This window comes from Danio rerio, chromosome 20 (genome assembly GCF_049306965.1).
Source record: "Danio rerio strain Tuebingen ecotype United States chromosome 20, GRCz12tu, whole genome shotgun sequence".
Lineage (NCBI taxonomy): Eukaryota > Metazoa > Chordata > Actinopteri > Cypriniformes > Danionidae > Danio > Danio rerio.
Genome location: NC_133195.1, coordinates 54984006 through 55011938, shown reverse-complemented (window position 1 = coordinate 55011938; position 27933 = coordinate 54984006). Strand labels below are relative to the sequence as shown.

Sequence of the window (27933 nt, the reverse complement as noted above, 5' to 3'; positions counted from 1 at the left end):
AAAAAAAGAGTATAAAAAAATACTATGAAAAATAAATATACATATACATACACACACATATTTACATACTGTATGCATTCCGCGCGTTCAAAGTAAATGGGCGTACGCGCGTGACGTCATCGCAGAGCACACGTCATACCGGAAGAGCGTTCATTGTTTTGGCGTTTCCTTATACACATACATCTTTTGGAGTATCGCCGATTAAAAACAACAAACATCTTGACAGTCGACACGTTTCTGGTATAAAAACACTTCTGTTTCTCTTAAATCAAGCGTTAGGGGTCTGTTGGTGGATTTAGGTCTGTAACTGCTGTCGTGAACAGCGAGTCTCTGGTTCAGTTGGTTTCTCTCAGTTTGTATTCGGGTTGTAAACAAGTCTAAGATCACAAATCGGTGTTTTTATATGTAGACAATTAAGCTTTAGGAGTAGAGGATTTTAGGTAATGTATTGGTATAGGTATGATATTGTACTAACAGATTTGTTGATAAACAAGGTCGAGATGTTAAATAATGATGATAAATAATCAGTATTTTTCAGCCTATTTACATAATTGTAATTATTATTAAACTGTTTCTGTTGTAATTAGGCGATTAAGCTTTAAGAGGAGTTGATTTTTGAGTCATATGTTGGGTTCTGTGTGTGATAAACAAGGGTGAGATCAATTGAACAATATTTTTTAGTCTATTTACGCATTTTATATTATAATTAAACATTTTCTGTTGTAATTAAACGATAAAGTATGAATAGTAGCTGATTTATAAGTAATGCGTTGGTCTTTGTACGATAGATTTGTTGATAAAGGAGATGAAAAAAATGGATCAGTATTTTTCAGTCTACATAATTTCTGCTTTAATTAAACTCTTCTATTAATAGTAGCTGATTTTTAAGTAATGTATTAATCTGTGTATGAAATTTTATGTCATATATTTGTTGATAAGGCTAAGATAAATAAATGGATCAGTATTTTCAATCTATTTACATAATTCCTATTATAATTAAACTGTTTCTCTTGCTATTAAATGATAAAGCTTTAATAGTAGCTGATTTTTAAGTAATTTATTAGTCTGTGTATGATTTTATTGACAGATTTGTTGAGAAACAACTAGGCACAGATAAACAAATGGATCAGTATTTTTCAGTTTATTTACATAATTTCTATTATAATCAAACTGTTTCTGTTTAATTAATCAATAAGGCTTTAATAGTAGCTGATTTTTAAGTAATGTATTGTCTGTGTATGATTTTTTACATTATAGATTTGTTGATAAGGCCGAGATAACCTAATGGATTAGTATTTTTCAGTTTATTTACATAATTTCTGTTATAATTAAACTGTTTCTATTGTAATTAAACAATAAAATATTAATAGTAGCTGATTTTAAGTAATTTATTAGTCTGTGTATGATTTTTTGTGTCGTAGATCTGTTGATAAGGCCAAGATAAATAAATGGATCAGTATTTTTCAGTTTATTTACATAATTTCTATTATAATCAAACTGTTTCTGTTGTAATTAAGGATAAAGCATGAATAGTAGCTCATTTTTAAGTAATGTATTGTCTGTGTATGATAGATTTGTTGATAAACAAGGCTAAGATAAATTTAACATTATTTTCAGTCTATTTACATAATTTCTATTATAATTAAACCGCTTCTGTTGCTATTAAAGGATAAAACCTTAATATTTGCTGACTTTTAGGTAATTTATTATTCTGTGTATGTTTTTTGCGTCATAGATTTCTTGATTTGGCCGATTTAAATAAATGAATCAGTATTTTTAGTCAAATGACGCCTTGATTTTTAAATTTTTTTTTTTACAGAATTTCTATTATAAATAAACGGTTTCTGTTGTACTTAAATGATAAAGCTTTAACTGTAGCTGATTTTTAAGTAATATGTTGGTCTGTATGTTTTTTTTACTGAAATATTTGTTGATAAACAAGGGGCTGAGATAAATGAATGCATTGATTTGTTAGTCAAATGATGTCTTGATTTTGTTTTTACATAATTTCTGTTATGATTAAACTATTAATAAAATTACTGTGAGGACTGATGTGTTGTTAGGACTAAATATTAATAGACATTAAATGTGCTTATTTTATTTACTTCATATAACTAGTCTATCAATCACAACCATTAAATAAATTACAATCTCATTGTCAAAATGTACATGATATATTTGTGCAAATAAGTGCATATAACCGGTTGCTCAAGATGGACAGGATTAGACGTGTCGATATTCAATAATAAAATATTGGGATAATGATATTGTTAGTGCTTAAAATACTGTGAATAATTAATTCTACTTTAAAAATGTCTTTTAATAATATGTATGTAGATTGCTGTATTTGTTGTGGTTGTCACTTAATAGGCTGTTTATGATTTTTTTTACATTAGTAAGTGCTTGTGTAGTTGTCATTACACTGATTTTAGTTAAAATAACTTTTGTCAGCAAATGTATTCTTACTGTACAGAGTTAACAAACAAAATAAATATAGTCAGAGAATTGTCAATGTCGTAAGCCAGATAAACATGAAAATGTTTGACTGTAAGTCTTCATCCAGTTGCTTTTGTGATTAACATCCACTAATCCTGATGGTGTTCTATGCTAGTTTTTAACAGCAGTTGTCGCTCTAGGCTAGCGTTTAACAGCAGACAGCGCTAGTCTGTAATGGTTCTCTAAGCTAATTTTTAAACAGCGGACAGCACTTTAGGCTCGTTTTTAACAGCAGGTGGAGCTCTAAGCTTGTTTTTAGCATTCTTAGTTAGTTCTAAGGCAGTTTTAAGTAAGTTTTAAACAGTAGACAGCGCTCTAGGCTGTTTTTTTAACAGCAGACGGCACTCTAGGTTAGTTTTTAACAGCAGATGGCACTCTAGGTTAGTTTTTAACAGCAGATGGCACTCTAGGTTAGTTTTTAACAGCAGACGGCACTCTAGGTTAGTTTTTAACAGCAGAAGGCACTCTAGGTTAGTTTTTAACAGCAGATGGCACGTTTTTAACAGCAGAAGGCACTCTAGGCTAGTTTTTAACAGCAGACGGCACTCTAGGTTAGTTTTTAACAGCAGACGGCACTCTAGGTTAGTTTTTAACAGCAGACGGCACTCTAGATTAGTTTTTAACAGCAGATGGCACTCTAGGTTAGTTTTTAACAGCAGATGGCACTCTAGGTTAGTTTTTAACAGCAGACGGCACTCTAGGTTAGTTTTTAACAGCAGATGGCACTCTTGGTTAGTTTTTAACAGCAGACAGCACTCTAGGCTAGTTTTTAACAGCAGATGGCACTCTAGGTTAGTTTTTAATAGCAAACGGCACTCTAGGCTAGTTTTTAGCAGCATATGGCACTCTAGGTTAGTTTTTAACAGCAGATGGCACTCTAGGTTAGTTTTTAACAGCAGACAGCACTCTAGGCTAGTTTTTAACAGCAGATGGCACTCTAGGTTAGTTTTTAACAGCAAACGGCACTCTAGGCTAGTTTTTAAACACCTGATGTTGCTGTTGGTTAGTTTTTAAACAGTAGATAGAGCTCTATGTTAGTTTTTAACAGCAGATGGCATTCTAGGCTAGTTTTTAACCACAGATGGCGCTCTAGGCTAGTTTTTAACCACCAGATATTGCTCTAAGCTAGTTTTTAAATAACAGATGTTGCTCAAGTTTAGTTTTTAAACACCAAATGTTGCTCCAGGTTAGTTTTTAAACACCAAATGTTGCTCTAGGTTAGTTTTTAAACACCAAATGTTGCTCTAGGTTAGTTTTTAAACACCAGATGTTGCTCTAGGTAGTTTATAAACATCAGATGGCGCTCTAGGCTAGTTTTTAAACTCCAGATATTGCTTTAGGCTAGTTTTTAAATAACAGATGTTGCTCAAGTTTAGTTTTTAAACAGCAGATGTTGCTCTAGGTTAGTTTTTAAACACCAGATATTGCTCTAGGTTAGTTTTTAAACAGCAAATGGTGCTGTAGTCTAGTTTTTAAACACCAGATGTTGCTCTAGGTTAGTTTGTAAACAGCAGATGGCGCTCTAGGCTAGTCTTTTAACTCCAGATGTTGCTCTAGGTAGTTTTTAAACATCAGATGGCACTCTAGGCTAGTTTTTTTTAACTCCAGATATTGCTCTAGGCTAGTTTTTAAGCAACAAATGTTGCTCAAGTTTAGTTTTTAAACAGCAGATGTTGCTCTAGGTTAGTTTTTAAACACCAGATATTGCTCTAGGTTAGTTATTAAACAGCAGATGGCGCTCTAGTCTAGTTTTTTAACACCAGATGTTGCTCTAGGTAAGTTTTTAAACAGCAGATGGCGCTCTAGGCTATTTTTTAACTCCAGATGTTGCTCTAGGTAGTTTTTAAACATCAGATGTTGCTCTAGGTAGTTTTTAAACATTAGTTGGGGTTCTAGGCTAGTTTTTTAACTCCAGATGTTGCTCTAAACAGCAAATGGCGCTCTAGGCTAGTTTTTTAACACCAGATGTTGCTCTAGGTAGTTTTTAAACAGCAGATGGCGCTCTGGGTACAATACAACATTTTGAACATTCTTAGAAGGCACTCCAAAATTTTTTAAAATAATTAATAATTATTCACAGTATTTTGAAGTGCCCAAGACATCAATATTGTCGTTATTAATGTATATTAAATTACTGAATACCAATATGTCTAGCTTGCAGTCTGAATAGCTGTTTTTGTGGCTGGTGAGAATTTATTGACCTGCTTTAATGAAACTGAATTAATGAATATTATGTTTGTTGTTCAGGTGTCTGGTCATCATGACTCACTGGTTCCACAGAAACCCTCTGAAAGCCACCGCCCCAGTGTCCTTCAATCTGTATGGCGTGGCATCCAGCCCTGCGGCCAATAAGATCTGCAAGTGAGGGTTTTTTATCTGTTTACTCGGCCTCAGCATATACGGTTGAAGTCAGATTTATTAGCCCTTCTGTTAAATTTTAATTATTTAATATTTTATCCCAATATCTGTTTATCAGACAGTTTTTTTTCAACTCATTTCTAAACATTATAGTTATAATAACTTCTAATAACTGATTTCTTTTATCTTTGCCATGATGACAGCACATAATATTTGACTAGATATTCTTTAAGACTATGTATTCAGATTAAAGTGTAATTTAAACGCCTAACTAGGTTAATTAGGGTAAAGTTAGGATTATTAGGCAAGTCATTGTTTAATAGTGGTTGGTTCTAGAAACAATAAAAAACAAATATTGCTTAAGGGGGCTAATAATATTGATCTTTTATTTTTTAAATGCTTTTATTCCAGCTGAAATAAACAAACAAAACTTTCTCCAGAAGAAAAAATATTAAAGGAAATACTGTGAAAAATTCTTTGCTCTTTTTAACATAATTTGGGAAATATTTGAAAAAGAAAAAATTCACAGGAAGGCAAATCTTTTTGACTTCAGCTGTTTTTCATGAGTATTTCCTTTAAGATCAACATCAATCATCTTTGTTGTCATTCTGCAGGCACAATAAAATGTTGTTCAGCAGCTCTTGGCATAAGGCACACAATACGACATGTAATAAGTATAAAACTAAAAAAGTAAATCTTTAAAGTGACCAGCATGAATATATTGCACATCATACAGTATAAACTAGGTGGATATTTCTATAACATTATATGTTTACAATAATTATGAGGTACAGTTTAGGGAAAAATTATTAGTTAATTAAAATTATTAATTATTAAAATTATTATTGCATGAAAAAATGTTTTCTAGTGATATTTAAAAGAGAGATTCTTTCAACACATTTCTAAACATAATATTTTTAATAACTAATTTCTAATAAATGGTTTATTTTATCTTTGTCATGATGACAGTAAATAATATTTGACTAGATATTGTTTCAAGACACTTCTAAACAGCTTAAAGTGACATTTAAAGGCTTAACTAGGTTAATTAGGCAAGTCTTTCAAAAATTTAAAATTTTTATTTCTAAAGAGGCTAATAATATTGACCACATCAGTATTTGCATTTAAAAAATATATATAATCTATAATAATTTTTTTATTAAAGCCAAATATACAGATATAATACTTTCTCCAAAAGAAAAGTATAGCATAAAAATACTGTAAAATGTTCTTTGCACTGGTAAATTTTGCTTCAGAAATATTTGTTTTGTGGCTGGAAGGGCATCCGCTGCGTAAAAACTTGCTTGATAAGTTGGCGGTTCATTCCGCTGTGGCGACCCCAGATTAACAAAGGGACTAAGCCGACAATAAAATGAATGAATGAATGAAAATGTAAAAAATATTACACATTATGTGTTTCAGTGACCTGCGAACAGCACGCGCTCGACTGCTGGACATGTTCACAGATGCCACATGTTCTCCAGACACCCTGAAGAAATCCAGCGATGAGTATTTTGCTCTTTTACAGGGTTTGTGAATTATCTCCTTTCTTGAGGCTCTTTGAGGGTATTACAGAAAAGGATCTTAGGTCTTAACTCAAGATATGATATGTTCAATTATGTAATGTGAGATGTAAAATAAGTCTCTGATGTCCCTGGAGTTTGTATTTGACGTTTCAGCTCAAAAAGAAAAAAAAAAGAAAAAAGACTGTCACTTTAAATTCAAATGAGATTGTGCTCTTTTCAAATAAGGGCGGAGCTAGAAATACCTGTGTGTCAGAATCTAGACTGATGTTCTATGCTAATGAGGGAGAGATGGTCACTAGTGGGCGGGGCTTTTTTCATTTATAAAGGGAGAATGGCGATCAAAGACTTGTTTTTATCAAGTCTGAGTATAAAAAAATACAAGTAATGCATTTTCACAATTAAAAGCTGGTTATATTCACACACTACTGCCACAAAGCTAGGTTTAAAGCCCTTATAAAAGTGATTTTTTTCTGTAAAAGCTTTCGTCCTAAATGTGGTCATACCTGAAATGATCATGGCTACCAAACAGATAGGATAAAACCATAAAGTAAGGATCTCTCTGTAATACACCTCCTCGTCTGATATTGACATGTGGCTTATTCTGGTTTTGTTGATTTGCATTTATTTTTCTCAGAGGCTCGGTGTTGTTGTTTTGTCTGTGGTGTTGAAATGTTTTCTGAATGTGCACAGGTTTCATTTTACCGCTTGATGGCACTACGCAAGAGAACAAGCTCAGATTCATCCAGAATTTCAAATGGACCGACACTTTACAGGGAAATATAGCCAGGTAACTCAGACAGAGTTGGTTTTATTGTTTAGCTCAGTGTTTTTTTGTTGCTGGTTTCATATTAGAACGCAAAAGGAAACAAATTGGTGAGCTGGTCTTTATTTCTGATGCATTTTAGGTGTATTTGAATGCAATGGTTGTATTGAAATGTACCTTAAGCTAGAATGCATTTTATCATTGCGTACATAAGTAGCATTAACAAAAACTATTACAATGTTTGAAGATAAATTGAATAAAAATGAATAGAATGGCAACTGTGTGTGTTTCAGTGCGCAGCAGGATGCCGTGTTTGAGCTGGTGTCTATGGCCTTTAATGTGGCCCTGTGGTACACCAAGTTTGCCTCTCGATTGGCTGGAAAGGAGAAGTAAGTTTTATGATTTATTATGATCAGATTTAGCTTTGTAAACCCTCTCTAAGTAGTTGTGTACAGCTCAGAGGTCTCATTTATATAACTTTGCATAGAAACCTTCCTAAAAGGGAATGTATGCTGTGCTAAAGATGTATTTTATTTTATTAAGGATCGTTTAAAGTGTTTCAGTTAAGTTTATATTGAAGTTTAATATGTTTACTTGGAGTTTAGTTACAGCTGTGCAAATTAGCGCAATTAGACAAAAGTCTTGTCGTCAATCCCAGTTGTAAGAGCTACAAATAATAACTCGACTTCTAGTTGATCATTTGGAAGTGGCAGAAAGTGGATTTTTGCATCACAAATACTACTGGAACCCACATGGAGCCAAGATCGTCATAGAAATAAGTCAAGTTTGGTAAAAGAAAAACATGGTTTGGGGTCTGCATTCAGTATGGGGGCGTGCGAGAGATCTGCAGAGTGGATGATCAACATCAACAGCCTGTGGTATCGAGACATTTGTGCTGCCCATTACATTACAAACCACAGGAGAGGGACAATTATCCAGCAGGATAGCGCTCCTGCTCATACTTCAGCCTCCACATCAAAGCTCCTGAAACCAGAGAAGGTCAAGCTGCTCTTGGATTGGCCAGCCCAGTCACCAGACATGAACATTATTGAGCATGTCTGGGGTAAGATGAAGGCGGAGGCATTGAAGATGAACACAAAGACTCTTGATGAACTCCAAGCTCCAAGCTCATGATGGAGTCAGACACAATATTCATTCTGTTTTCACTGCAGCAGGACTTTATATTCTATACTGGACATTATTTCTGTTCAGTGATGAGACTTTAGTCTAAGTAGATTTAGACCTTACTGTCCTAAAGAAATCATTAATAATCAAGGCATGATCATATTTTATTGTGCCCAAATCAGCGTCATCTAGAGGCTTTTGCCTTTCATATAAGACACTTCTAACACCAAATGATCAACTAGTTCAAGTTATTATTTGCTGTTCCTAAGACTTGGATAGGCAACAAGACTTTTGTCAGGTGGTGTAGATTGTAAATATAAGTTTACATTTATAAATGAGAGCCCCGATGTTTTGCAAAATAGTTCCACTTTTAGCAACCACGTTTCCTGCATTGATGTGCTAGTTTTGTGTCTCAGTGTTGATATGGTTGACTAATATAAACTCCAGTAAAAAACATGTTTGTTATTTGAAATAAAGATATGTATTATTTAAAAAACAGAAGTCATGAAAATTTGCACAATTCAAATTAAATTGGAAATAAAAATAAATAAATAAGGTTGCACTTTACAATAAGGTTTTATTAATCCTAATGTATTTACTAACATAAATTAATAACAAACAATACTAGTACAGCCTCTAATATTCAGTTTATCATTTACTAATGCATTATTCATATTAAAATTCAGGTTTGTTAACATTAGTTAATGCACTGTGAGTAAACGAACTAACAACGGATAACTTTAATTTCATTTACTAACATTAACTAATTAAACTTATATATATATATAACATTTTATATATATAACTAACTATATATATATATATATATATATATATATATATATATATATATATATATATATATATATATAACTAATTAAACTTATATATTAAATTATATATATATAACTATATATATATATATATATATATATATATATATATATATATATATATATAAATAATGAAATTAATAAGTAAAATATAAAATGTATATATATCAAAAATAATATATATAAAAAGTTTATATATATATATATATATATATATATATATATATATATATATATATATATATATATATATATATATATATATATATATATATATAAAATTGAAAACTTATTTTAAAAATTATTATTTTTCATATTTATGCATTTGGCAGATGTATAAAGTGAAAAACCTTGCATTAAATATTATAATAGGATTTAAATAATATAGAGAAGTCTTTCATATAATTCTTCTACCGTTTTTCCCACTTAATAAAATAATTCAAATTTCAAGTCAATATTTAATATAGATGATCATTAAAAATGTAATACATGAGATTTAAAGTTAGCCGGTTAATTAAACAAATAAAACAGGCTCACAGTTTTACTGCACATTTACCCTAATGTGTAAAAATCTAGAAAAAATACACTGAGATCTAGGGTGTCTCAATCAGCTCCCTTCTTCAGTAGTTAGTGCCCTGATCTGGCCATCAATCATTTTAAGTCTCAATCGCATAATTCCTTTAGTGCACTGAAACATTTGCACCTTAAAAAGTCCCAAAATGCACTGCCCATGCACCCTTAACGAAAGTTTGGAAGCACAAAATTGGACAAACGAGAGATGTTTTTCTAAAAAGACTCCATTACTCATTTGTTTTTTAACATGAATGAACAGAGCTAGATAGGTTAGTAAAGATCTAGCAGACATTTCTAATTGTTTAATAGTTGAAATGTTGCTGGTATATGAAACAATCTAATTATTTAGCTTTAATGCGTTTAAACATAATAAAATTAATATATGAAAATGGTTTATAATCTCCAGTTTTGATAATGTACCGTGAGGATGTTCTCAGTGTGTCCCAATGTGTAGTGAACCAAGCTCATCAACCCTTACTAGTGCCAGAATTCATGCACACAACCTACTGATGAACGACCTCAGGAGCTTGAGGGCTGATTGAGACGCAGCCGTAATCATTATTGCACTAAATGCGTTTTTTTTTTATTGCAGCATCACTGAGGAGGAGGCCAAAGATGTTCACAAGAGTTTGAAAATTGCTGCTGGGATATTTAAAACCCTTAAGGTAAAAATGAAAACAAAAAGCTAGTGATTTTAGCACGCACACTGCCCCTGAAACCCTGAAACTGGGAGGTGTTATGACAAGACTTTTGAACTTTTATGACTTTTATGTTTTTTTTTACAAACAAAGTCTCTTTCGAGGAAAGTCTGTTCACTCAGCAGGCATATTTGCAAGCCCTTAGGCAGCTCAACCAAGACCAAAGCCCTATTCAAATATATGGCGGAATCCTTAAATCTCGAAAAAACAATCGCTAAACTATCATTTAAATGACATATTTCAAATCAACACCAAAATCTGACATGACCTGCCCCGTTATTGTTGATTAAGCCCTAATTATGTGTACAACATGTAATTTTCAGTTTGCTCTGGCTTCTGTGTTTGTGCATTGATTGGCACTGCAACAGTCTCCTCTACGGCTGTTTTAATGGTAACCATAATACAGGGGTGGCCAACCCTGTTCCTGGAGTGCCACCTTCCTGCAGATTTCAGTTGCTACCCATATCAAACACACCTGCCTGAAATAGTGTTATGTCTTTTTGGCCATCAGGAGACTCATATTCCTCGGCTCATCACTCCAGCAGAGAAGGGTCGAGATCTGGAGCCGCGAGTTATCGACACGTACATCGTCCAGAGTCAAGCAGAGGCTCAGGAAGGTAAAACACACTCCAGTCACTATCACATTTGATAATCCTTCTGTTAAAAAGAAATACTTTAAAGGGCACCTATGGTGAAAAATCTGCTTTTCAAGCTGTTTGGACAGACATGTGTGTATATATAGTGTATAGGCCGTCATATTGGGGTGATATAAACACACACAGTCCTTTTTTTTAATTTAATAACATATAAACGGTGGACCAATTGGAGCGGTTTTCAAACCGACCGCAACTTGACGTAGAAGTGCGGTCCCCCCGCCCACTGAATTGATTGACAGCTGCGCGCATTAACATGTCTCCGTAGTAATGCATATAATCATACCGACAAGACAGGAAGAGCGCAAAGCAACCGGGAATAAAAGGTCTGTTCAGTTCGCTAGGATCATCAATCATCATCAGACGAGATCAAGAGTAAGTTTCACATGTTCAAAATGTTTTAAAACAGTGATGTGTGTTATGAAGTACAGCGATTTACTTCAGCTTTACTTCATTAGCACAGCCGCGTGTCAGAACAGTTATAAAAGAAAACGCTTTAATACCGCTTTGTGTACGTTAAATCAGGTTTATTTTGTACATTGACATAACAGATATCCACACAGCAGCGGAGATTAGCCTGTATCCTGTCACATGTCTGTCTGTCTGTCTGTGTTTGTTTGTTTGTTTGTTTGTTTGCTTTATTTATAGAGCACATTTAAAAACAACAGATGTTGACCAAAGTGCTTTACAAAACGACCAGCATACAAAATCTATACCTATATATAAAAATTGTGCAAAATATATAAAACAGATTAAAATTAATTAATTACAATCAAAGGCAAGAGACAGAAGGTGATTTTTTTAGATGAGACTTAGGCCCCGTTTACACTAGTGCGTTTTAGTTTTAAAACGGCGTTTTAGAATGAAAACGATCCGCGTCCACACTCGCGTTTTACCCAGCGTTTCTGAACTGCTCTCCGTCCACACCAAAACGCTGAAAACGCACATCACGTGACCACACACACACTCTCGGGCAAGCGCTGCAGCTCATCTACCCAGATAAGAGCTCTGCTAGTCGGACTTCTCATCAAGCATCTCCCGCTGGATCTAATCTCACTATATTTATTAAACGGGATATTTCATTCATCTTGTTGTCTTTATCTAACGACATATTCCCTGACTTTGGTCATTAGAATCTTACTTTTTCTCAGGTAAGGTGTTTTGGCTGAGCGCAAAGATAAGTTAATGATTAATGTAAGCACGTTGCCTATTCTGTACATTGACTGATCGCTTGCCTTTATTTCCTATAATGTATAAACTTATTGTATGTTATACTTTTATAATTATCGATTATTAAAACTGATATTCAGCAGAAGAGAGGGTGTGTTTCGTATTTTCACTGAAATTGAAAGGAGGCAGTTGTTATCGGCTCCGTTTTGTTATAAATATCCACACAGTGAAGATGACGCTCATGCAGCACGATGCCTCAACATTTCTGCTGTCTGTTTAGTTGTTAATATTAAAATAAAAATAGGCAGTTCCTCATGTATACAATTTATTGTTGAGAAAGTGAAACAACGTAGCCAGGGTGATGTGAATGACGTTATGAAGTACACTGTTCCCTTTGAAGATTTACCCGTGTTCTCGGTATAGTCTGCTTTTCCATATCAAACTGAGAAGAAGAGACTGCAGCCTTGATCAAACATGCGAAGTCTGAACTTACAAGGAGAGAATGCAGGACTGAACTGTGTGTTAGGCTACTTAATATTCAGGAAAAGCCCCAATCAGAGAGGCCACGTAGCCTATTTTGTATATTGACTGATCGCTTGCCTTTATTTCCTATAATGTAAAAACTTATTGTATGTTATGTATTGTATGTTAGCCCCGCCTCCGTTTTTAGATGTCTCCGTTTTCCATCATCCACACTGAGACGGAGCAGCAGCGTTTCAGAATGAAAACGGCCTCTCCAGCGTTTTCGAAACGCTCCGTTTTCAGCGCTCGAAAACTCCGGCGTAGTGTGGACGGTTGGCGTAACCGTAGCAAAACTTATGCGTTTTCAAACTAAAACGCATTAGTGTAAACGGGGCCTTAAAAGCACCAAGTGAAGAACATGACCGGATCTGTAAAGGCAGACCATTCCACAGTCGGGGGGCTGCAGCAGAAAAAGCCCTGTCACCTCTTGATTTTTTTAACTGCGTTTTGGGGACAACTAGCTGAAACGTGTTTTCAGACCTGATTGGCCTCGATGAAGTGTGCCAGTGAAGAAGCTCAGAGATGTAAATCGGTGCCAGTCCATTCAAACTTTTAAAAACTAGTAGCAATAACTTATATTGAATACTAAATTGGACTGGGAGCCAGTGAAGAGATGATAAAACTGGTGAGAAACTAGAAATTTTTTTTGTGTGTGTCTGCTCCGGTGTGTGTGTGCACTCGTGCGTAAACTTTGTAACGATATTGCATGTCACTAATCAATGCAACTGCACAACAAATACTGATTGGTAAAGTTCTTACTGTTGAATTTCTCACAAACGCTACGTGAGACCTTCTTCCTTTAAGTCTGTCTGTTGTCTGATGCAGCTGAGGGAGGAGATTAAGGCACGCAGAAACATTAGGCGGGGAGGACTCGCCTTAAAGGCGCAGTACGACAAAACGACCCCCTGGTGTAAAGATGTATAAAACAGGATCTAGTAAAAGGCATAATGAAAAATCTGATGGGTGTTTTAAGCTGAATCTTTACATACACATTCTAGAGACGCAAAACACTTATAATAAATCTGAAAAAAGAGGTAACCTAGGTGCCCTTTAATGAAGCCGCTTTGAATAATAACACTAATTCCATCAAGTTATGTCTAAATACAAAGTTCATTCATTCATTTTCTTTTCGGCTCAGTCTCTTTATTAATACGGGGTCGCCACAGTGGAATGAACCGCCAACTTAACCAGCACGTTTTACTCAGCAGATGCCTTTCCAGCTGCAACCCATCTCTGGGAAATTTGCGTCCACACTCATTCACACACACACGCACAATTAAGCCTACCTAGTTCATCTGTACCGCATGTGTTTGGACTGTGGGGGAAACCCACGCAAACGCGGGGAGAACATGCAAACTCCACACAGAAACACCAACTGACCCAGCCAAGGCTCGAACTAGTGATCTTCTTGCTGTGAGTCGACAGCACTACCTACTGCTCCACCGCGTCGCCTAAATATAATGTTTGTGCACATTTTATGTCTTAAATATTACCCAAAAGACTCCTTTTGTACCTATTTTTGACAGTCTTTGCCTCCTGAATCATACATTCAGCTTTAATTATCAAATAATTGATATTTTCATGTTTTTTCTGTTTACTATTTCCATGAAACATCTATTTTAAGTATTATTTGTCATTTCAGATATAAAAAAACACATTTAGTGTGTGTCTCTACATTCTGGTCATCTCTGTTACATTGGTTTTTAAAGGCAGAGCATTCTGTAAAGTGCTACTAGAAAAAGCATGTGACTTGCTCCAAATGCTGTCTGGAATGTCCTTATGGCGGGAAACTCTGGAAGGCATTGAGCTGTGTGGTTATTTCTCTCTCATTAATTTGAGCAAAATACTTAGGATTCACCAATAGTAGATTCATTATGTGTCAACTCGGTTACTGTGATATTTCAGTCAATTTCTCATTCACTCTTTAAACAAAGTTTACCAGCAGTAAATAACAGACCAGCAGTAAATAACAGAGTCCAATATTTTCACATCACATTTATTTAAGCATTTTGCATTATTTTACATTAATAATTGATTCAGTTTGCTTTATATTATACTTGCGTTGTATATCAATCAATTTTAAGGAAAACTAATTTAAAATGCTTAAAACTGAGTCTGTGTGGGTGTCTTTGTTTGTGTTTGTGTGTTTGTGTACGCGGGTTTTCAGTGACCATCGCCAGAGCCATTGAGCTGAAGCACAATGCCTCCCTCATTGCAGCGCTGGCCTTCGAGACTGCCAACTTCTACCAGAAAGCCGGTGAGTTTTACTTTAATAATATATTAATTAAGAATTTAATCTATTATTAATTATAATTATTATTAATATATACATTTTATATATTCATAATAATAATAAATAATATATTCATTATATCATAGCTAATATATTATGATTAATACTGTTATTCACAAAGGACACGTGAAATTAAAAGTGACAGTATAATGACATTTGTAGTGTTCCAAAAGATTATTCAAAGTTAATTTGATTTATTTTTGTACTGTTAATTCATTAAATATTAGTTAAAGCTGAAGTACTACAATCTCTCAAACTGAAGTCAAAATAATACAAATATTTTAAAATGGAATAGAAACATACGTCAACTACACTAACCGGCCACTTTATTAGGTATACCTTACTAGTATCAGGTTGGACCCACTTTTGCCTTCAGAACTGCTTTAATCCTTCATGAGATTCAACAAGGTACTGGAGATTTTGCTGTTGCTGTAGATTTGTCAGTTGCACATCTATGATGTGAATCTCCTCTTCCACCACATCCCAAAGGTGCTCTATTGGCTTGAGTTCTGGTGACTGTGGAGGCCATTTGAGTACAGTAAACTCATTGTCTTGTTCAAGAAACCAGTCTGAGATGATTCATGCCTTGACATGGTGTGTTATACTGCTGGAAGTAGTGATTAGAAGATGGAGACACTGTGGTTATAAAGAGATGGACATGGTCAGCAACAATACTCAGGTAGGCTGTGGTGTTGACACGATGCTCAATTGGTACTAATGGACCCAAAATGTGCCAAGAAAATCTCCCCCACACCATTACACCACCACCACCAGCCTGAACCGCTGATACAAGGCAGGATGGGTGCTTTCATGGTGTTGGTGCCTAATTCTGACCCGACCATCTGAATGCTGCAGCAGAAATGGAGACTCATCAGAGCAGGCAACGTTTCTCCAATCTTCTATTGTCCAGTTTTGGTGAGTCTGTGTGAATTGTAGCCTCAGTTTCCTGTTCTTAGCTGACAGGAGCGGCACCCGGTGTGGTCTTCTGCTACTGTAGCCCATCCGCCTCAAGGTTAGACGTGTTGTGCATTCAGAGATGCTCCTTTGCAGATCTCGATTGTAATGAGTGCTTATTTGAGTCACTGTTGCCTTTCTATCCGAAAGTCATTAGAAATTTGCATTAACGTGCAGTTGGACAGGTGTACCTAATAAAGTGGCCGGTAATAAAGTCTAAAACATAATTAAACTTTTTTTTTTATCCAAAGTGACTTGTGTTAAATTATATAATAGGATTTAAATAATACTAATATGTCTCTTATATATTTTTCTCCATGTAACACTAAAGTAAATCTTATTTATCATTTATTATTTGGCAATTGGCAAGTTTGTAAATGAAATTTACGGTTTTCTTCATGAATAAATTACATTTTTCAATATATTCAAATAGTAGACAGTTCTTTTAAACTAAAAATACTTACGCTAAAAAATATTTAACAATTTTACTCATATTGATGAAGCATCGAAATATTTTGGATTTCCTGTTTTTGCTCAGATCACACTCTGAACACTTTGGATCCAGAATGCAGCAGTAAATGGAAGAAATACCTGCAGCTGAAGCAGCACTTCTACATGGCTTACGTGAGTCCATCTGAACGCAAACACATCTTATAAGGCTGCACGATATTGGAAAAGTCTAACATTGCCATATGTTATTCATCTGCAATATTTATTGCGATATGAGCACAATTTCACCAGATGACTTGAACATCTTTGGGAAAAATGTATCATTTTAGATTGATTTGGATGATTCTGTAGGGGCGTAAATCATGCATGAGTAATAATAACTGTAGGGTCCAGCCAGTTGGTCCAATGACGGTATCCAATGGTGGATGAAGGTTCACTGCATGTTCGGTCTTTCCAGTGCACAATGTTGATTTATATTAAACTTAACTCATATCTGACTCCAATTTTAGTATGAGATGGTTTAGAATATTAATATGTTTATCCTCGTTTTATCTGACTCCAATTATAAAACATTGAGAAGGTTATTTTGTTTCCGTTCACATTAATTTAGATTATGATTGAATATTCTTTTATTTGTTATTATACCTTATTTTCATTTACTCAGATTCCGATAGCATCTCGAGTCTTGCACCGGCCGGGTATACAATCTCTTAATACAAGCTTGTCAGTCTTGGTCATTAAACAGAGGCGATTAACCACTCTCCTAAAAAGGCAGAACACTACTTACTCAATTTAGGAGATTTTTATGTGGTCCCCATGGATCTGTTATCTACTTAATCAAGACAAAGTATTTTAATAATAATCGCGCAGGATTATACTATTGTAGATGAAGGCCTAAATATCCACATTTAAAGTAGTTTCAACAATATTTTGTTGTTCTAAATAGTTGGCCTTTTACAGTCCAAGTATACATGAAATAATGCCAATTTGTTAGTCGGATCTCTAACAACATTGAATAGCGTGCCACGCTGCTCCGTCTAACATGTTTTAGTCCGTTACTAACCTGTACAGTGGCTTGTAGTGCTATGGACAACAACATTTATCAGTGATAATAACACGAACTCTGTTTGAATCATTCAAAACATAACAATTTATTAGTCAGGTAAATGTATTATGCCAATTCAATCAGTCAATTCATAAACGATCAATACAAAACATCAAATTATCAAAGATAACTCCAAGATGAAAAAGATGCATTCCTGACTTTGAAATATACATAACATGGGGCAGACCCCATGTTATGGGCTGATCTGGTTAGGCAGAATCGCGCTGAGTCCTTCTTAGGCCTTACCTTAAATAATCCAAGAATTCCCTCAAGGAAGGGGGTGTGAACAAAAGGCATTCACACTTAGTGGCACACCCCTCTCAGTGGTTCAAAAGATGCCTGAAGTTATATATTTATTGTTCTGATTATGTCTAATTCTGAGAGAATGAGACCATTGTACCAATCGCACTGAGACATTTCAAATGATATCAAACATGATAGTTAAAGTCAGTTTGGTTAATTCTAGAACATTCAAACATTGAAATGACCATATGTGTGAGTTGGGGGGATGAAGCAGACTCAGATGCAAATGCAGCAGGAACTGGTTTTTCCCGCATTCCCCTTGCTGAGTTGTGAAGTTATCAGTCTCTGTTTTCAGCTCATGTTTTGAATTGTCAAAGATATCAGAATATTTGCAATATTTCAATTCTTACATAACCCATCTATAAGCATAGATAAAACCAATTAAAAAAAAAGATACATGCAGTGTTTTATGTTTCCTGAGTCTAACAGTATTCAGATACAGCATATTAATAATAATAGTTCAATAAAATAAATAGTTTTTTTAAGTTAGGTACAATTTCCTATGCCTGAATGCTTTCACGTGAGTTTTAAATACTTCACCCTCCTGCGTGAGTTTTTTTATTGTGACCGTTATGTAGAATTCGTTTTGCGTTCGAAAGTTCCCATTGCGAGGCGTCATTTATCACGTGACCCACCAGCCCCAATGGTCTATGTGTAAATCGTATTTTCTTTTTGCCCTTTTCTGTAAATATAGACGAATGTTCTAATTATAATGTGAAATTTCTGATACTCCAGTTTCTGAAATATGCAAAAGAACATATATTTTGTTTTTTTAACTGCTTAATAATGATCCTATTTTTTGCTATATGATGGGCATAGATATATACATTAGATGTCGCCTACCCTGTTGTTGTCTATTGGAAGGAATGCGTCAGTTGAGCCGCCATCTTGGTACAGGGTAGCGCTCCATTGAAATGAATGCGGGGGGGACCAAGGTACAGTGGAGGACTGTGGCCATCCAAAGCCAGAGATATACACATATACACATATCTATGATCGGGAGTTTTCCTGGATGTTAGTATTTAAATAATTTTTTTTTATTACGAAAATTATAATTTTACATCACTTTTCTACATTGATGGATCAGTGACCGCACTGCCATTCCTGACAAAAAGCTTGTGTTTGTGTGTACAGAAATGTACTATCCACCCTCCTTGTTAAACTTGATCTAATCATGTCCTGAAACACAGCTGCTCTCCTGCTTTCACTTCTCATACTGACGTTGTCATATTTCTTTTGCATTGTTTGCTGATTTTATTCAACAAAACTAGCATAAGCCGAGTATTTAGTGCGAATTGGAGCTGCTTTGCCTTATGGTGAATGCAGTAAGTGACTTTATTATCATCAATAACGTTACCTGATTAGCACAAAAGTTCAGAACATACAAAAACGTAAAAACTTAATATTACCTATGAAATGTTCTGCCTTTGTGCTTTGTTTTCTTTGTTTGCTCATTTCTACACTCGTAGACAGCGCTAAAGTCCCGCATCTTCACCTAATAACACTGTCTTGACTAGTGTGGTTGAATGACACTTGTCCTAGGAGCACTGTACCAATGTGGCGGCGCTATTGACGCCTGCTCAGGGTCCCTATGTGATATCTAGTGTATATATCTATGTATGACGGGTAACGTGCGCCACCTTGTTTAGTCTGCGCTGCAGGAGAGGATGCAGTCTAGATAGGATACAGCTGAGGATACTCATGTCAATGTAGCCGAATTTTTGTGACACTGTACTATAATAAATAATATTTCTAAATTACCGTGAGGGTTGGGTTTAGGTAGGAGTAGACGGTAATAAAATACAATTAATACATAATTTAACAAATAGTATACATTATTATTATTATTATTATTATTTCCTTCATTTAGCCAGGAGATCACATTGAGACAGTACTGTCTCTTCTTTTAGTGAGACCAAGGCTGATCACACCGGTGTGATCGTTTGGTAAAAGGCTTTAAATCCATCATAGGCCTCAAAAACGCATGCAATCCAGAAAAATATAATTGCTTCTCGATAACTTCCGATCGCAGCTGTTTTCCTTCTAGCAGGAACCACAGTACAGATCCAAGCTGCTGTATTTATGTCATGTTTATTCATAAATTTCTTTCGAAATTCATGATGGTAAAAAACTGTTTATCTGGCAAGGGAATATAGAAAATATTTTAGTAAGATAAACAGTGTGTATCGTACGTGAATAAAGCACATCGTCCAGTTATATTGAGAAATAATTATTATTGCCATCTCCATAGACATTGGTGTGTATTTGACAAACCTTAGATCAGGGGTGTCTAAAGTCGGTCCTGGAGGGCCGGTGTCCTGCTGACTTTAGCTACAACTTGCTTTAACACACATGCCTGGAAGTTTCTAGTATACCTAATCAGAGCTTGATTAGCTGGTTCAGGTGTGTTTGATTAGGGTTGGAGCTAAACTCTCCAGGACACCGGCCCTTCAGGACAGAGTGTGGACACCCCTGCCTTAAATGGTATGTTTTACTTGTATTTATGTGTATTTGAACGTCTAAAACCTAAAATAGCTGTTGTCTGTTTGAAAGCATGGATAAATTGTGATCTGTTTCTGTGCCTCAGCACATGCCATCAGATGACGTTGATGATGTTCTAATCACACTGGTGTGATAATGCTCTTTAGGGACCAGCCAAGGCTGATCACACCGGTGTGATTATATGCATGAAGGACTTTTAATCCTAATAACTGCACATGCCTCAAAAACATGCAAATGAAAAGTTCTAATCCAGACTCAACATTGCATGTCCTGCGATGTGACTATTGGCGAATGGTTATATTGCGATATTATTGCTGAAATTATATATTGGCAGACCTAACATCTTCTGTTTCATGCTATAATTGATATTTAGTATTGTTTGTTTGTTACAGGCTCACTGCTATCATGGACAGACTCTTCTAGCGGGCGATAAATGTGGAGAGGCCATAAGATCCCTGCAGGAAGCTGAGAAATGTAAGCAAATAATAAATCCTTTCAGTACTATAATACATATTTCATAACGCTAAGGTATTTAGCATTAACATTAAAGGAATAGTTCACCTAAAAATAAAAGCTGCGATCACACTTTACTATAGGTTTCTTTAGTTATTGTATTCACTAACATGAAGTAAGTATGAACAATACTTGGACAGCTTTTATTAATCCTGCTCTCTCTGTGTGCTCAGGTTACTCTCGCGCTGAAGTCTTGTGTAAAGAGTACCGTCAGATGAAGGGTCCCGGCAGCACCGCCAAACCCTCCGAACAGCTCTTCTTCAAGAAACTGGGCGCCGTCATCAAGAACACCTTGGAGAAATGCCAGAGAGAGAACGGCTTCATGTGAGTCAGATGAACAGCACATTTAAAGGTGCTGCGTGTAACTCTTTGAAAGCATAAAAACACCATAATAGGCTTGTAGACATTTAAGAAACGTGCTAATTGAACATGTTCGTTTATTTGAGAAACAATGCTGAAGTTGGTTATTCTGCTTTGAGAGCGTTTCGTGTCAAAACGTCTGTCTTTGTGTTGGCCCAAAGTCAGTTTAGCCAAAATATATTTCAGCAACCAGGTTGCCTTTGTGGAAAATACACTGTACTTAATGTCAGTCTTCAGTATGTGGTTAGAGCTGGAAATGGGACCTCCAGAGGTCAGTAGCAGCATCCAAAATGTGACGCAGTTTCAGAGTTAATACAAAAAATAATACAAATATTACAAATGTAATAATTAGCTGAGCATCATGCAGTGTAAGACTTGATCATCTATCTGTCTGTCTGTCTGTCTGTCTGTCTGTCCGTCCGTCCGTCCGTCAGTCTGTCTTGTCTGTCTTGTCTGTCTGTCTCTCTATCTATCTATCTATCTATCTATCTATCTATCTATCTATCTGTCTGTCTGTCTGTCTGTCTGTCTGTCTGTCTGTCTTTCTGTCTTTCTTTCTGTCTTTCTGTCTGTCTGTCCATCCGTCACTCTTGTCTGTCTATCTATCTGTCTGCCTATCTATCTATCTGTCTATCTATCTGTCTGTCCGTCCGTCCATTCGTCTATCTGTCAGTCAGTCAGTCTTGTCTGTCTTGTCTGTCAGTCAGTCAGTCTTGTCTGTCTTATCTGTCTGTCTTGTCTTGTCTTGTCTTGTCTGTCTCTCTTTCTATCTATCTGTCTGTCCGTCCGTCCGTCCATCTGTCTGTCTTTATCTATCTATCTGTCTTTTCTGTCTGTCTGTCTGTCTATCTATCTATCTATCTATCTATCTATCTATTACCTATGAAATGTTCTGCCTTTGTGCTTTGTTTTCTTTGTTTGCTCATTTCTACACTCGTAGACAGCGCTAAAGTCCCGCATCTTCACCTAATAACACTGTCTTGACTAGTGTGGTTGAATGACACTTGTCCTGGGAGCACTGTACCAATGTGGCGGCGCTATTGACGCCTGCTCAGGGTCCCTATGTGATATCTAGTGTATATATCTATGTATGACGGGTAACGTGCGCCACCTTGTTTAGTCTGCGCTGCAGGAGAGGATGCAGTCTAGATAGGATACAGCTGAGGATACTCATGTCAATGTAGCCGAATTTTTGTGACACTGTACTATAATAAATAATATTTCTAAATTACCGTGAGGGTTGGGTTTAGGTAGGAGTAGACGGTAATAAAATACAATTAATACATAATTTAACAAATAGTATACATTATTATTATTATTATTATTATTTCCTTCATTTAGCCAGGAGATCACATTGAGACAGTACTGTCTCTTCTTTTAGTGAGACCAAGGCTGATCACACCGGTGTGATCGTTTGGTAAAAGGCTTTAAATCCATCATAGGCCTCAAAAACACATGCAATCCAGAAAAATATAATTGCTTCTCGATAACTTCCGATCGCAGCTGTTTTCCTTCTAGCAGGAACCACAGTACAGATTCAAGCTGCTGTATTTATGTCATGTTTATTCATAATTTTCTTCCGAAATTCATGATGGTAAAAAACTGTTTATCTAGCAAGGGAATATAGAATATCTATCTATCTATCTGTCTATCTATCTATCTATCTATCTATCTATCTATCTATCTATCTATCTATCTATCTATCTATCTATCTATCTATCTATCTATCTATCTATCATCTATCTACCTACCTACCTACCTACCTCCCTGTCTGTCTGTCTGTCTCTCTGTCTGTCTGTCTGTCTGTCTATCTATCTATCTATCTATCTATCTATCTATCTATCTATCTATCTATCTATCTATCTATCTATCTATCTATCTATCTATCTATCTATCTATCTATCTACCTACCTACCTACCTCCCTGTCTGTCTGTCTGTATGTCTGTCTGTCTGTCTCTCTGTCTGTCTGTCTGTCTATCTATCTATCTATCTGTCTATTTATCTATCTATCTATCTATCTATCTATCTATCTATCTATCTATCTATCTATCTATCTATCTATCTGTCTATTTATCTATCTATCTATCTATCTATCTATCTATCTATCTATCTATCTATCTATCTATCTATCTATCTATCTATCTATCTATCTACCTACCTACCTACCTCCCTGTCTGTCTGTCTGTCTGTCTCTCTGTCTGTCTGTCTGTCTGTCTGTCTGTCTGTCTGTCTATCTATCTATCTATCTATCTATCTATCTGTCTGTCTGTCTGTCTGTCTGTCTATCTATCTATCTATCTATCTATCTATCTATCTATCTACCTACCTCCCTGTCTGTCTGTCTGTCTGTCTCTCTGTCTGTCTGTCTCTCTGTCTGTCTGTCTATCTATCTATCTATCTATCAATCTATCTATCTATCTATCTATCTATCTATCTATCTACCTACCTACCTACCTACCTACCTACCTACACCTACCTACCTACCTACCTACCTCCCTCTCTGTCTGTCTGTCTCTCTATCTATCTATCTATCTATCTATCTATCTATCTATCTATCTATCTATCTATCTATCTATCTATCTATCTATCTATCTATCTATCTATCTATCTATCTATCTATCTATCTATCTATCTATCTATCTATCTATCTATCTGTCTATCTACCTCCCTCCCTGTTTGTCTGTCTCTCTGTCTGTCTGTCTGTCTGTCTCTCTGTCTGTCTGTCTATGCATCCATCCATATCTATCCATCTATAACAAGACATTTAATACTCTACTCAGTGTTCATATGGCTGATTGTGTTCATCAGATACTTCCACAAGGTTCCGGCTGAAGCTCCGGCTCTGGAGTTGAAGGCCAGTTATGGTTTGGCTGAACCCACTGCGTTCGAGCTCCCGCCGCTCAGCGCTCAGTGCACCCCTGAAGTCTACGCCACCTTTGACCTGACCAGAGGACACAAAGACGACAAGGTCAGCAGATCTGAACTGATTTGATGATCTGAATTGGCTGTAGTGTATGATTGTGTGTGTGTATGTGTGGGGGGGTGTTTCCCAGTACTGGGTTGCAGCTGGAAGGGTATCCGCTCTATAAAATATATGCTGCAGAAGTTCAATCAGCTATGGAATACAGCATTTCATTTTGCTGTGGTAACCCTTGATAAATAAAGAGACTAAGCCGAAAGAAATCGAATGAATGAATGGATATTGAGATTTTGTATCTAAGTGTGGACCTGTACAGTTTGTTTTTGTATTCTCTATTTTTTTTCCTTTTTCAGTTCCATCTTTGTTCTTAATGGCTATTGTTTATGTTTGTAAAATATGAAAAATGTTAAATAAATCATATAAATAAATATATACATTTTCTTTTCTCTTGCAGGCGAAAGCGAAGCCTGAAGAGGAGATCAAGCCGGTGAAAGAACCAGATCTAAAGCCGCAGAAGGACACAGGCTGCGTTGTCTGTTAAAACAAACACACACACACACACACACACACTGATCATATATACCTATATAACATAGTAAAATAACAGTGGCGTCCATCTTGTGCTGGGATTCTGTTTAAGGTTTTTCCTCCACAAACAAATGACGAATTGATGAAGAATTAACTCTAATCAGCCAGACTCGATCTGATTTGCACTGATGATCTCTCTGTAGCAAAACAGCCCATTTTAGCCACACTGTTAGGGTAAGTTGTTTAAAGCATTACATCTATAGGTCAATCCTCTGTTTTTTATTTCTTCTCTGTGTGTGTGTGTGGATGTAAATATTGATAGTTTGACTCTTTATAGTGATGCTGGTTAATTATCAGTTGTTTACACAAATAATACAATTATATAAATCCAGTAAATCTAAGAAGCGACTGTCAGATTTCACACAATATCTAAAGAAGAATATGAAGAAATTCGGATTTTGATAATGAAAATAAAACAATTTGAGCATTAAGATTTATTGCTTTATGACATTGTTTTCATGACATGATCAAATTTAACTCAAATTTAAGATTCTAACGACTGTAATAGACCATTTTGAGGGATGTAAACAATAACAATGGTCCTAATGTATTTCCATAGCTCTCAAGAATACTAAAAGGTCCACATATTGATAAATAATGCTATAAAAGCCTTTTTAACATTGAGGTATGATTGAATTGCCTCGTGTAACAGTTATTAAAATAGTTTGACAACAAGCATGTTTATGGTCCAATGGCATCACCACATTGAAATGTTCTATAGTGAAAACTAACTAATTAATTAATTAATTAATGTACAGCTAGAGAACTATTGGTGATGTGACTAATAAACATTTACACTACATTTACACCACAATGTACATTTATTTGTTATTTGGTCTGAATTGTTAGTAATTGTAATTGTATTACTAATTTATTTCTAGATTATATGTACATTTTGTAATGTAATTTGCATACAATAACAAATATTAAGGAAGCAGATTTGTGTTAATCGTTATTTCTTAAATGTTAAACGATAAATCTATTTCTGAGGAAAAATTCAGTTCTAGAATTTAGGAGATCAGATGCAAAAACCTCTAAATACCATCTGAAATGTTCTCCTAAAGTGGACATTTTTCTCTAGCTCCTGTGTGTATGTTCAGTAAAATTTTTGTAAAGATTTATTTTTGGCCTTTTGGCCTTCATTAGATAGGACAGGAAGCAAAGTGGGAGGGGGGGGGGGGTAGATGGGGGGTAGGATTGGGAAATGTCCTCGAGCTGGGATTTGAATTCGGGACGCCCTGATGTGCTACTGCACCATATGTCGGCGCGCTAACGACTAGGCTATTGCTCTAATGGTAAATCCAGTTTTATGGCAAATAATAGGATCCTGATCCTGAGAGAAATGCTCATTTTAGAACAGCATTTCAGACGGCTATTAAAGGTTTTTGCATCTGAACTCTTCATATATATGCGTCCATCCTTTCATCCATCTGTTTATCTGTTAATCCATCCACCCATCTATCATTCTATTTATCATTCCATCTATCTTTCTGTCTGTCTTTCTGTCCATCCATCCATTCATCCATTTATCCATCTATTGGTTTATCCACCCAATCATGCATCCTTCCATCTATCCATCGTTATTTCTATTGTTCTATCTATCGTTTTATCTATCTATCCATCCGTTCATCCATCCATCATTCTGTTCTGTCTATCCATCCATCCATTTATCCATCTATTTGTTTTTCCATTCATCCATGAATCTATCAATCTATTATTCTATCTATTTTTATGTCCACAAATATCACAAAAATAATAATAACTATACAATTTATTAAAAACGAATTATTATATAAACATACAGCCATGAATAAAATGTCATAATGCAATAATTATCTTTCTAAAATTAGATAATATTTATTGACAGTTGTCTAAAGAGCTCACAATCAACTTACAACAGCAGATTTGATTATTATAATCCCATAATCATTAGTACTGCTAACTTAATTCACTTAAAATACCTGCTGTATGATTAACATGTTAATGGCAGGAGAGAACAAGCACATTTATCAGGCTTATACTATTACAAATCAATTAATAAATCAATAAAAGTACCCAGTTATACTGACACACCAGTTACACATCCCAGATCGAGGACTAGTCAAGCAGATTATATGGATAAACCGGTGATGTGAAGTGCCATCAGCTTTCTTCAGGTCTCTAATTTCAGCTTTCAGTGGATTTTTCACATATTTCTGACAGTCATTTCTCTTATATTTTGATTAGGAACCTGTCCAGATGATCCAGATCTGGATTGTTGTGCTGTACATTTGTTTGGTGCTGGTTTGATTTGATGGGTAGCTTATTTTCTCTCAATCTTTAAGTTATAAATATGACACTGTTGCTTCAATCTGTTGAAAAACATGAACAAAACACACACTTTCACATTCAGTACGTCACGAAGACTGTGAAAAATACTGCAGAGGTTGTACGTTTGGTCTGTAATCAGCAAATTAAGAGGTACTGCTAAGAGTAAACGATTTTCTGTATATTTATTGAACACTATTCTGCATTGTAAGAAAACACTCCAGGATTGCATTTAATTTCTGTAAAGATTTCCTTTTTCATCTCTGCATCATCGACATGTACTCATCATCATATACTCGCATACTATGATGTCAGCTTGTAACTCACTGTCATGCATTTAATGGTTTTCCCCATTAAAGTGTGTGTTAACCGTGTGTTTTGTGCTCTGGACATGCGTAATTCTCCTAATACTTTTTAAAATATATTGTATTTATTCAGCTTCATCACATAGTGGCAAGCTTAGTGCAGCTTTACACATCTCAAAGCATACAAAACAAGGAAAATATTAGAGATAATATGAACACAGACAAAAAATAAGGAAACAGTCATGTAGAAATATTAATAAAAAAACATTTTATGACCTATTGTGACTTATTATGCCACTTTATAAAAGATGTAAAATAAGTCTCTGATATGTCCAGAGTGTGTAGTGAAGTTTCAGCTCTTAATACCACACAGATAATGTTTACTAACTCTCTGAATCTGACCCTTTCAGGCCTTGATCATAATTGTGGTGTTGTGGTGACTGTCTCTTTAAATTCAAATGAGATTGTGCTCTTTTCAGAAGAGGGCGGAGCTACAAATGCCTGTGTGTCAGCATAGTGGCAGATTCAAAAACCAAAAAAACACTTATGTTGGACGGCTGGTTCTCACTCAGGGCTGTTTATGCAAATGAGGAGTAGGGGGGAGTGGGCGGGGCT

General features: G+C 35.4%; 2 protein-coding genes across 4 annotated transcripts in view; both read left to right on the top strand.

Annotated features, from left to right (window-relative positions):
• The window catches only part of mia3 (MIA SH3 domain ER export factor 3), a 449969-nt gene that overhangs the window by 104209 nt on the left and 317827 nt on the right, over positions 1 to 27933 (top strand). The window lies entirely within an intron of this gene.
• brox (BRO1 domain and CAAX motif containing) lies at positions 153 to 27387 on the top strand. 3 transcript variants are annotated; one of them, XR_012395474.1, is made up of 14 exons: positions 153 to 240; positions 4744 to 4857; positions 6277 to 6383; positions 7071 to 7167; positions 7437 to 7532; positions 10267 to 10339; positions 10884 to 10989; positions 14885 to 14974; positions 16503 to 16588; positions 20717 to 20798; positions 21011 to 21161; positions 24007 to 24166; positions 24573 to 24880; positions 26933 to 27387. XR_012395474.1 is itself a non-coding variant. In XM_073932391.1 (14 exons), the coding sequence occupies exons 3-14, from the start codon at positions 4757 to 4759 to the stop codon at positions 24657 to 24659; spliced, it is 1236 nt and encodes a 411-aa protein (XP_073788492.1). In that variant the 5' UTR covers positions 1518 to 2785; positions 3246 to 3898; positions 4054 to 4756; the 3' UTR covers positions 24660 to 27387. The 3 variants fall into 3 exon arrangements, 2 of the variants coding, with proteins under 2 accessions (NP_001007428.2, XP_073788492.1); XM_073932391.1 differs by lacking the exon at positions 153 to 240 and adding exons at positions 1518 to 2785; positions 3246 to 3898 and having other exon boundaries at positions 4054 to 4857; positions 24573 to 27387; NM_001007427.2 differs by lacking the exon at positions 26933 to 27387.